The sequence below is a fragment of the Alligator sinensis genome, unplaced genomic scaffold (assembly GCF_000455745.1).
Source record: "Alligator sinensis unplaced genomic scaffold, ASM45574v1 scaffold135_1, whole genome shotgun sequence".
In the NCBI taxonomy this organism is placed as follows: Eukaryota; Metazoa; Chordata; order Crocodylia; family Alligatoridae; genus Alligator; species Alligator sinensis.
The window spans coordinates 74,896-85,814 of NW_005842293.1; the positions used below are offsets into that span (position 1 = coordinate 74,896).

The window sequence follows — 10,919 nt, forward strand, 5'->3', positions numbered from 1 at the left end:
ATAGAAACCATTCCCTTGGCCGGAATAGACAATTCCTATTTATCCCACGATGGAATCTTCTTTAAATTTGTGGCACGTCTTGGAAAATATGACCTTCCAATGAAAGGACATTTCCAACAAATTACCTTGAAGGACTTTTATCATTATTACCCAAGCAAAAATGCTCAACACAACATTAGTCTTGGGAATACAAACAAAGAAATCATTTCTGCCTTCAAGGCTGCAAAGTATTTTCTATTATATTTGACTTGTTTATAAAGACATTAGTTAGCAAGAGCCAGCAACAATGATTGTGAGAATTGCTTCTGCAGAAACAAGCAGCAACTGAGGTGAAAGAAGGCAGCACTAGAAACATCGCTTCATTGGCATTTTGAATGTGACAGAGTCTTTTGACTCTAGAATAAGAGAAGCTATGCTTAGGCAGTTAAAAGATGTGGAAATCTCACTTTGTAATATGAGAGGTCAAGGTGAAAACAATGGGGAAAATATGAAAAGCAAAGGCAGCAGCATTCAGAAGAGTATTCAGGACTTGAAAAAGCATTCTTTGTCCCATGCAATACACATCCTTTGCATCTTGTTCTCAATGATCATCATACTGAATCATTGCACTGAAGCTGTGATTTCTTCACAGTTCAAAGGGTTTATCCTTTTTTGTGAGCTCAGTGCTCAGCTGTATTGCACCAATATATGAGAAGCCTGTTCCCTAAACCCACACATGATGATTGGATAGACGAAGTGGTGCAAGCAGCATATATTAACAATTGTCAGAAGTCTGTGATCCTTTTGTTTTAATTGCCAATGACTCAAAGCCAACAGGACTTGGGGGGGAACCAAATCTTGAAGTGATGCCGAACTGCTGGCTTTCAAAACCTGCAACAATAAATTGTTGTGCATTGTGGTACTTTGGCATGATATCCTTTATGAAATCAACTTCATAAGTAAAATGCTTCAAGAAGCAAAAAGTGCATATTAAACAAACAGCACATCATCTAAAAGCCAGGACATATTCCATTGTAAACTACCAGTCTGATTCACAAGCGTCCGGACTGATGCAAAGGAACTGATAAGGGAGAGCTGATAAGGGAGAACTCCAAGCCAGATTCCTGCAAGAAACACAACTTAAGGAATGAACCAAAAAACAGAATGTTTGATTATGAGGCCAGCCATAAACTGGCCAGAAAAGAACTATAAAGTCATTTTTTTCCTGTTAGGCTTTGAATTCTACCATACTTGAATAAGAATTTTTAAAACCTGAGAAGAATCATAAACTATTTCGCGTTTTTTAATGATGCCTCTGAAACATCACAGTTTTCCTGCCAAGAATTACAGCAATAATGCATCATGTTAAGCAAACCATTAGAAGATGCCAACAGTCTGGTGAAGAGACATCTCTGACACAAATCCCCTGGGTCTCTACAACAAACCAAGTTCTCGGCAGGCAACTGAAACCTGAAACATACCCAAAAGTTGCACTAGAATTTCTGTGCAAAAAAACATTTTTACCCTTGTTTCCAAATGTATCCATCACACTCAAGAGTCTATTAACATCAATTTTATGCGTCACAAGTAGAGAACATGTATTTTCAAAGCTTAAGTTTGGGAAGACATTTACATCAGATGATGGCACAGTCCTCATTGTTGGGGTCTTGCTTTAATTTCAAACAAAAGCCTAACCACAGAGAATATTAATCTCAAATGTGCCACACAATTTCATGTGTATCAAAGCAAAGAAAAGCAAATTTCACTGAAGATGCTGGCTGCTACTGCCAAATCTTTGAGGGGAAAAAAGACTTTAAAGGATTGATCGTGCATTTGATTGTCAGGTTCTTCACTTTGTTTCTTACTTACATTATCATCAATAGGCAAGTGTGATGAATCTCTCAGTATTTTAATGGGAAGTTAGGATGTTAACAGGGATGGGTGAGAAAAAGTATTGCTGCCTGCTCTAGAAAACAGCTAAAGCGAGAAGAAACTCAATCGTTTTTCTCAACACAACCTAAGAATATTAGAAAGACTCCAAGTTCCAAAAATATCTTTCTTATATATTGCTCTGAGTCTACCACTCAGAGCAGCCTCTTTTGGCTGTAACAATTAAAGGCAAGTCCAAACTAAGAAGCCCACATGGGAATCCAAACTTACAGTTTGAGGCTATGTTTCTGGTGCTCATCCACCGCAACTACCAACATTATGTGACAGACCTACTATCTATGCACTAAATCCCCTTCTGTAACTTCCCATTGGCAATCAACTGATCCTGACATCAGATAAAGTACTCAGTACCAAATGCTGAACTAGCAAGGATCCTGTCCCAAGGAAGCACCTATTTCCTGCACTCAGGATTTGTCCTGAAAAGGTCTCATCCATTTTCTCTTTCATGGTCAAGTTCCTACAACCAGGCCAAACAGGGGAGGAAAAGCTGGCCTTTATTTGTTGTGGCAGACTTTTTCCAGGGAGCAGTACCAAAGCTGTACCATCACTGCCCCTAGTATTCACCTGCATGCAGGAGGAAGGAGGAGCGGAAGGCCATTTAAGCTCCTATCTCAGAAGCCCTGTGCTGGGGTATCTGTAGTGTCCTTGTAGCAGTGGGCTAATTCTATTGCCAAGCTTCACAAACGTGTGTAGGTGTGCATTGAACTCAAAGGGAAAGACACCAGCGCAGAAGATAAACTAATTTCAGAGGTTGTTGTTCTGGCCATCCTCTTCTTTTGTGTCTTTGGTTTGTGCCAGCATTAGACTCTCCTGGATTTCATTATGGTGATGTCTCATCCTTGCAAAAAAGAAGAAAACATTCAAACTTAAGTGACTTAAAGCCAACATGATGCAACAGTTTATATTCTCTTCACTACTATTTTGGTGGGTATTTGCTATCATACTCCCAAGCCTGATTTCAGCAGGTTTCTCTTCTAGTGAGTTCTACAGTCTTGCTTACATCTTATTGTAAGTGGCATGGTCACTAGAGCCATCAACACGCTTCCCCATCCCCTTTCGGAGTCACTTCTACAATTTACTCTCCCCCTTGCAAGGGGGTTCTGAAGTCAGTCTCATTTAACAGGGACTACTAATTACACCCGAAACAAGGCTCTGCATCAGGAGGATCCTTACAACTTTTGGCTGCTGGGTGAAATTCAGAGAGTTTCTGCTCTGCAGTACTTACTTTTCCCTGTTGAAAACAATGAAGTCTCTTTGGAGCATCTCTAGGTGCTTCTGAAGATGGCAGGCCTTCCAAATTCAAGGGGAGGAGAAGAAAGACAGGTGAGGGGACAGTTAAAGTTCACAATTGACACAGGAAACTATTACAATGTCCACACTCGTGAGGCATAAATGTGTTTGCATCTTAATTTACAAGAATGTTAATGAAAATGTAATTAATTATATTTCTGTATATATCTATAGATACACACATAGACACCCACACTTCTCCAGTGTCTAGCTGTTGCAGGAGATCTCAAATCTAAGGTTATAGAACAATTTGCCTTCCTGTAGTGCTATGAATCATAGGATATGCCCCTATCAGTCTTAGTGCTAGACAAGAGTACATGCAGCACCAGCATGAAGGCTAACATTACAGCAATTCAAGTGTTATTTCACTTGGCTGAACTCAATATGAAAAATAACTTGAGCACAGACTGTTCATGGTAACTGTATACTGAAGATACCCACAGACCCATACAGAACATACAGAGTCACCTCTTCACCCACGACTAAAATTCACTCCATTTACATTAGGGAGGAAAATAATATTAACCAGCTCAAGCAATGCACAACTTTGAGCAGGAAGTGAGAAATAAATATTTCAACCATTAATACCACAGGAGACATTTTAAGTTGGCAAAATACTAAATTCTCGGCTGAAATTTCACCAAGACAGTTGGGCTTCTAAGTATACCTGTAAGAAATTGCCTTTGGAATATATTTTGTCTGAAACAGTCTGTCTCCCCATTCATTAGATAAGAAGAGGAAGAGAAAAGAGTTGGCTTGTAGTCACAACACAGAACTGGGAGGCAGGAAGCTAGGGGTTATTGTTAGTATTATTTGATCATAGTAGGCGCATCTACACATGCAATTAATATGACTGAATATACTCTGGCTCAGTTTGAGCCAGAGTAAACTAATCGCAACATCACCAACTACGTCTTTTTTTAAGTGTAGTAATTTACTACGCTGACAGATACCACTTGTATCTGATGGAACTATCTGGCAGCACAGTAAATTAATCCACTGCACTTTAATTGCCATGCACATGTAGACAGTGATGCTTTACTGTGCAGCAAATTAGTCCGTTGCGCAGTGAAGTGTCTCATGTAGAGGCACGCAGTGTGTTTCGCAGCCTGTAGAACCTACAGACAGATCCCTACCCTGCATTGAAGAGTAAAGTGCTTTGAGAGTCTAGCATAAAAGGCAAAGTATTATAAACAAACCCCAAGTTGGATTTCCTCATGCCATGGTCAGGCATGTCAAACACACCAAGATCTGGGTCAAGCATCTGCCTCATTTACTGAGTTCATTGAAGTTGGAAACAATTTCAAGGTGAGCAAAGCTAAGGCTAGGATCAGTTTCGCACAATCACCATCTACCAGCAACCATGTGTTCACAGACCAAGAACAACAAAGAGCAAATCACACATTTATCAAAACCCTAATCCTGGTCAGACAGATTGGCTCTCAGCTCTGGAGTTCGGCTAGTTCATTTATCTCAGAGGCAGTATTCCGCTGGGCTGCCAGCAGCCACTTGCACACCAGTCACCTGTGCATGATGAAATGCAAAGTGACGGATGCCTTCTTTGAACCATTTGTACGAGCCAGGAATTGACAGCAGTTCTTAAAGAGGCACTTCTCTAGCACCATTTAGCTGTCACTGTGCAACATTCCCCAAAGCCACAAGTCACCACGCTTCACTCTTCTATGACAGGCTCCAGCTTTGCAAATAGCAGCCAACAGAATTCATATCCATCCATATCATGTTTAATGCCATCTGAGTATCCTACTCAACAGTTGCTTCTTTATGCATCTGTGTTCCTCAGAGCTATCATTCTCTCACACAAGCGGCAGTGAAGAGAACATTTCAGATGCTAGGCTCTATTATTACCTGCTTAGAAAGCCCTTAATCATGAAGGTTTCCCTCAATGAAGTCTAGTGTCAGTAAACACCTGTCCTACATGTACAATGACAACTAGAGAAGCAGACACAAAAAATAATTCATAACCAATATCTACAGTTCTAAATACATTACACACATGTGAAAGTACACACATGTGAACAAACACACTCAAGCATTTAAAGTACTATAAACTGATTTTTCATAAGGATGCTTAAAGAGCTCAGGAGGGCTTTCTAAACAGGAAGCTCCTTGTCAATCACAAGAGTCTCCCCATCAAAAAGTAATGGGATCTGATAAGATACCATAGACTCCTCCACCTCATCCATCCTCCAAACCTCCAGGGTGTTACAAAATCAGGTCTATAGTGGTGAACATTTAAGAATGGGATCTTTATCGTTAAGGGATACAAAGCAGGTACAAAGCAGCATTCAGAATCAAATCTAGAGAGTCGTTTTTAATGACGGGGAAGTCAGAACAACCAGCGTCCTTAGAACATTCTGTTTCTTTTCCTGAATACATTTTCCTTTACACTACAACTTTCACAGTCCCTAATGCTTGCACAAAACCGCATCCAGGAGCCATCAGGGTTCTGCTGACAGGACTCGGTCTGCTGGCAATACCTGCCCTGCACAGCTGACTTGCAATGGGCAGGGCAGGCTGCTTTTCCGAGCCTGTTTCCATTGGTACAGATGGAACAGAATCAATTTTGGTCCTGAAAGAGCTGTTAACTTAGGCTATGATAAAATATTTAAGATGTTCAAATGCAGCTGACCTTTAAATAACTTAATATAAAAGAGACACAATACTGTCTATTTAATTAGAAGGATGAGAGAGACTTTAGCTTTAACAAAACCCAAGAGCTCTCTGTGCTCTAGAAAGGAAATTAGTGTGGCCAGGATTTTGCCCTAGGACTTTGTTAAGACTTTCAATCACCGCTAGCTAACATGCTTTAAACCCAACCTTTTTCTTAGTTTAGATGTGCAGCACATCGGGCATTTATACGCGTGCTTTGGGAGTAGGGGCTAGGGAGGTACTTTAATTAGAGCAGCTCCGAGAGCTGCTCTAATTAAAGCACCTGAAGCGTCACATGTATCATCATCCCCATGCTGAAAAATGGCAGTGGGGGGGGGGTGCTTTAACTAAATTTTATGCAAAAACCCCATCTTGCTTGCTCTCACCTGTGAAGAACTGCATTTACTGGTGTCTTTCTCCTTCTTAGCCAGACGTTTCTTTTTTTTATGGAGAGGTTTGGACTCCAGGATCATTTCTTCAAGTTCGAAGGTTGGGTCACAATTCAGTCTCCCTTTCTATACAGGAGAGAAAGGACACTTGAGCTGACCTCAGCCTACCTCTTACCAATAGAACAGTGCTTTGGAATTGAACTCTGGCGTGAGTAAACCAATTACAATGACACAGCCAGAGCTCCTGCTGCACCTTTTACATATTTTATCAGCTCCCTCAGTGAGGAGGGCATTGCCAAGGTACATTTCATATTATTCTAAAAATCATTTTCTCTTTCGCTGCCTGTTGTTTATACTTGCCCGTTGGATGCTTCAAAGTGAAATCCAGAGTAGTCCTTTGGTTAATTAGGATTTCTTCCCTTGCACACATGCAGGGTCTGTTATGACAAATCATTTGCCAGGCACAAGCTACTATTCTAAAGCAGCTGGTAACCACAAGGTTACACGCTTTACTATTACGGTAGGGATGTTTGTGAGCCTGAGATGACATGCACATCTTTTAATTGTAAAATGGGTCACGATTATGGTTGTTCACTTGAGTTGCTTGCTGCAGGAGTGCTCATGAACTGTGGGTACACATGCTAGAGCATTACACCTCGGACAATATTTCACATAAGATCAACAGAACATTTGTCTGGACATCCAAAACTTCATAATTTTCCGTTAAATAGCCCTGATCATATTATACAGAACATTTTGCATTGCCTTTTCCCTTTAGTTTTAAGCGCATTCTTGTTTTAAGTGAGTGTCACATGTTGCCATTCTGATTGGGTACAAAGGAGTGAAGGATCATGGGTAATGTGTAGACCGGTGTCCTGGCTGTGAGGGCATTCTAAAGGGTTTTTAAATAAAATTGCCTTACAGTGGGAATGAATCCTGGTAATATCCTCTTCTGTTGAACTGCATCCCAGTTCACATCAGCCAGATATGGAAAGTCTTGAATATCTTTCAGCCGAGAAAAACGTCTTTCAGGATTTGGCTCAAGCAACTGGCAATGAAAATTTAAAGAGAAAGAGACAGCACTTAGCTACAGAGCCAGGGGAAGACAATCTAAATAGATAGTCTATAGACATGCATTTGTTGCAAATTTTGACACAAAAAAGGCTACAAGACATATACTTAATAATGAGATTTGTGAAATGTTATCTGTCTATTTAATATAGCAGATGCCTTAAAATGTACTAGTTATGCCTTTGATAATTAGGTGGCATTCCTTTTATATACCCTCTTCCCTTTATTCAGTGAATTCCTATGGGAGCTTTCAAATACTCTGATGAAACTGCAAAGTCACAAAAGGCAAGTGAAAAGTTTTAAAGGACACTCATGTTTATTTGCTAACGAGGGTTGAACGGAGGCGTGTGATTTTTCAACGTGTAGTTTAATAGAACAGAATTTGGGTTAGATTGCAATAGTGACTACAAACCAGAGCTGAGTAGAGTAGATGAAGAGAAACAGAAGTGGGTGGAGTCATGGGTAGGTCTTCGCTCTTCAGTATACAGGTCAGCCCGGGTGAGTTCATGTGGATTGTTGTAATCTGCTACTGAAAGGTAGCACATTACCATAGTCATTCCCAGAGCAAAAGGGAAGCAAGTGAGCAGGATTCAGGAACGGCCTTCTGACTCACAATGCATCTTGGGGCTACTCCTGATCTTCTGAAATGTATGCACTGGATCTTTTGATGAGGCCATACCTAAATGATCCATTCCAGCCCTTTCACCTGAATTCCTTTCACTCTGCTTCACCTTTTTTCAGTTAAGACTCCATTCTGCAGGGTGGTCCTCATTGGCTTTGATACCTGGATGAACCAACCTAACCTTAACCCTCCTGCTGGGAGTATGGTGCAAAGGTTGTGCAATCTTGCTGTTCCCCTTGGTGGCTGGCCACTGCCCTAAATTGTTAGGAACAGCCCTCCTTGTCAGAGAAATATACCAGCACCAGGACTGTTCAGCAGCCTGGCGTCAGAAGTTAATGTACATTTGCCTGGGGGCCTTTTTTTTTTTTTTTTTTTTTTTTTCTTCATATTGTCAAAAGCCGAGTGGTTTTAACCTGTGCTGGCCTAATGCTTACAGCACAGAGACCTCAATCCATTCACTGGTCCTATACATCACACAGGCTAGTGTCTGGCAAACAGACTCCAGATCAGAGCCAAGATAACCTCATCACTAATGACTTCTTCCACTGGGATGCTTACTTGGCTGCAAACAAGGAAGACTTTCCTTTTAGTAATGATCCAGTGAGTTCTTTCTTATTAGCAAGTGGAGCCGAGTATCTAGCTGAATGTCACCATTTGTCCTTGAGTGAGAACAAATCGTCTGAAGGGTTTTGTTTTAATAGGTCCTTTTCTCTCACAAGGAAACTTTGCAAAATCTGTTCCATTTTTTTTAACAGTATTTTTTTCCTCCAGCCAGCCAGTTTTAATGAAATTCAATTGGACCAGAATCATATTCACTTCTTTGGAGTTTGCATCAGAATTTCCCCCCTAATATTTCAAAGAACAAGTCTGGGGATCATTTCTATAGTTTGTTGCTAGAGAGTTTGTTTGCATTAAATAATGCAAATCAACTTTATACCACAAAAAGATATATTTTCAAACACATATTTCAACATAGGATATGAAACCAAGTTAATAAGAAAAGGGATTGTTTAGTGTTGGAACAAGGGGGTATAATTAGAACTGAAATGCTTCCTGAAATGTGGAGAAAGACACCAAGACAACTTTCCAATTGCGACTTTTATTAGACTGTAGCACAGTTTCCCAAGACCAGTGGTGGAATATACTGGATAGAGCTCTAAGCAATACAGATAGTGAACAATCCTACACAAGTAGGTAAGCAGTGGGCTGGCTAATATTTCTTTTCCTTTGAACTAAGTTACCCAAATTGCTCCATTACCACAGTATATCAGGAGCTCATCACCCTCAGCATATTTATATTCACAACATGTGTGTGAAGGAAGAAAGTGTTATAATCCTTTTTTAGGATGGGGAACTAAGGCACACACTGAGGTCAGAAAAGGAATATGTAACAGAGCAGAGAATTAAATTCATCTTCCAATTCCCAGTATAATATCCTATTCACCGGACCATTCTTCTTTTCCAACTTCAGTGATTTTATGGAACCATAGAAATGGTGCTATTTGACTACAGGTTTTTGGTTTTTTTTTTTTAATTAGTGATTTTTCATCTGAAACATGATAGAAGTCAGCGATTGAATTTTGAGTTTTAATTTTGATAGTTCTTTATTGAAGGAACCTCTAGCAGCCTATTCGTAAAGAAAAAAAAGAGAAGAAAATCTACAAAAACCACCCTCAAATTTAATAAACAAACTAACAACTTTAAATACCTGCTCAGTGTTAGTGCTCGCAACCAGGGTATGAATGGTATTACCCTGAGGTGCAAAGGCAATGTAGTCAGAGTAACAATGATACGCAAGTTGAATATTAACACCATTCACTCTTTATTTTCCCCATAAAAGCTTGATATCTGAATCCAAATGTGAGTGGAGTACGTCTGTTTTGAACAGCTGAATACATTAAACGCTAATGGAAAAAGTCATTGGAGATATTTGAATCAGGACAAAACTTAACATCCCAGTTGGTCTCATATATAATACATATGGCTGTTAAACCAGATGCAAAGGGGCACATGGACATTTAAATAAGCGTGACATTGCATTATTAATTCACGAGGCAGCCTATAGGATTTATAAGCATGTCATGGTTCAGATAAAACTTTCAGCAAAAATAAAAATACATACAAAATAAAAGACACCTGCAACAAACACCCTTATATTGCTGTTTCAAGGTCAAATTCCAGCCCAATGCTAACTATTCCTCTCATCTAAATTTTCCATTTCATTCTAATTAAGCAGTAAATGTCTTACAACTGCTGTGGTGGTTTTCACTACAGATTTTCTGCCCATTTCCTACAGCACAAGTGAATGTTTCAGTGATGAAGAGACATACTATACACTGTATGGAGCCTTTAGGAAAAAAAAAAAAAAAAAAAGTGAGATAAAAACATAAGATATTTTGTCATATCAAGTAAAAACCAAGGAAAGTTTCTTACAAGATTTCAATACGTGACCCATTATCCACAATCTTTTTCAGTCCCTGTTTTTAGTCAAATGATTTCCATAACAGAATGATGTTTGTGCTTGCTGGAAATCCAGTTTCAATAAAAGCCTTGTTTCGGATCAGTTATGATCATCAAAAATTATGATAATTTTGAAAATTATTTTACTCAAAATTCAATAAAATTGTTGCAGAAAGTTATCGAACATTTCGTGGAAAAATTGAAACATTTTGACAGAGTCAGTATTTTGGAGAGGTGGGTATTCGTTTCGGAAAAAAAAATAATGGTCATTTTCATTGTCATTGATACCTATGGCCTATAGGTACGGAACAATAACAATGACAGTGACCATTTCATTGTTATTGATATTTATAGGTGTGACAGGGGAGCCTCCCGGGGCCAATCTCCACGGCCCGCCCCCTGTCTCTGTGACAAGGGGGCCTACTCAGGGCCGAGCTCTTCATGGCCCGCCCACCTGTCTCTGGGCCACCGCCCGCCTATCTCACCCG

The 10,919-nt window shown here is 39.8% G+C and overlaps 1 protein-coding gene across 3 annotated transcripts in view; it reads right to left on the reverse strand.

Annotated features, from left to right (window-relative positions):
* Positions 1 to 265: 265 nt before the first annotated feature.
* Positions 266 to 10,919, reverse strand: part of STK32A (serine/threonine kinase 32A) — a 72,646-nt gene continuing 61,992 nt past the window's right edge. Inside the window, exons 10-13 of one of the 3 annotated variants that reach the window (XM_025209547.1) lie at positions 7,201 to 7,326; positions 6,276 to 6,404; positions 3,155 to 3,204; positions 266 to 2,767 (exon numbers count right to left, since the gene is read on the reverse strand). In XM_025209547.1, coding sequence (XP_025065332.1) covers positions 2,674 to 2,767; positions 3,155 to 3,204; positions 6,276 to 6,404; positions 7,201 to 7,326 — 399 coding nt within the window. In that variant the 3' untranslated portion in view covers positions 266 to 2,673. Of the gene's footprint in view, positions 2,768 to 3,154; positions 3,220 to 6,275; positions 6,405 to 7,200; positions 7,327 to 10,919 lie in introns of all 3 variants that reach the window. The other 2 variants (XM_006028164.3, XM_025209546.1) reach the window with 2 other exon arrangements.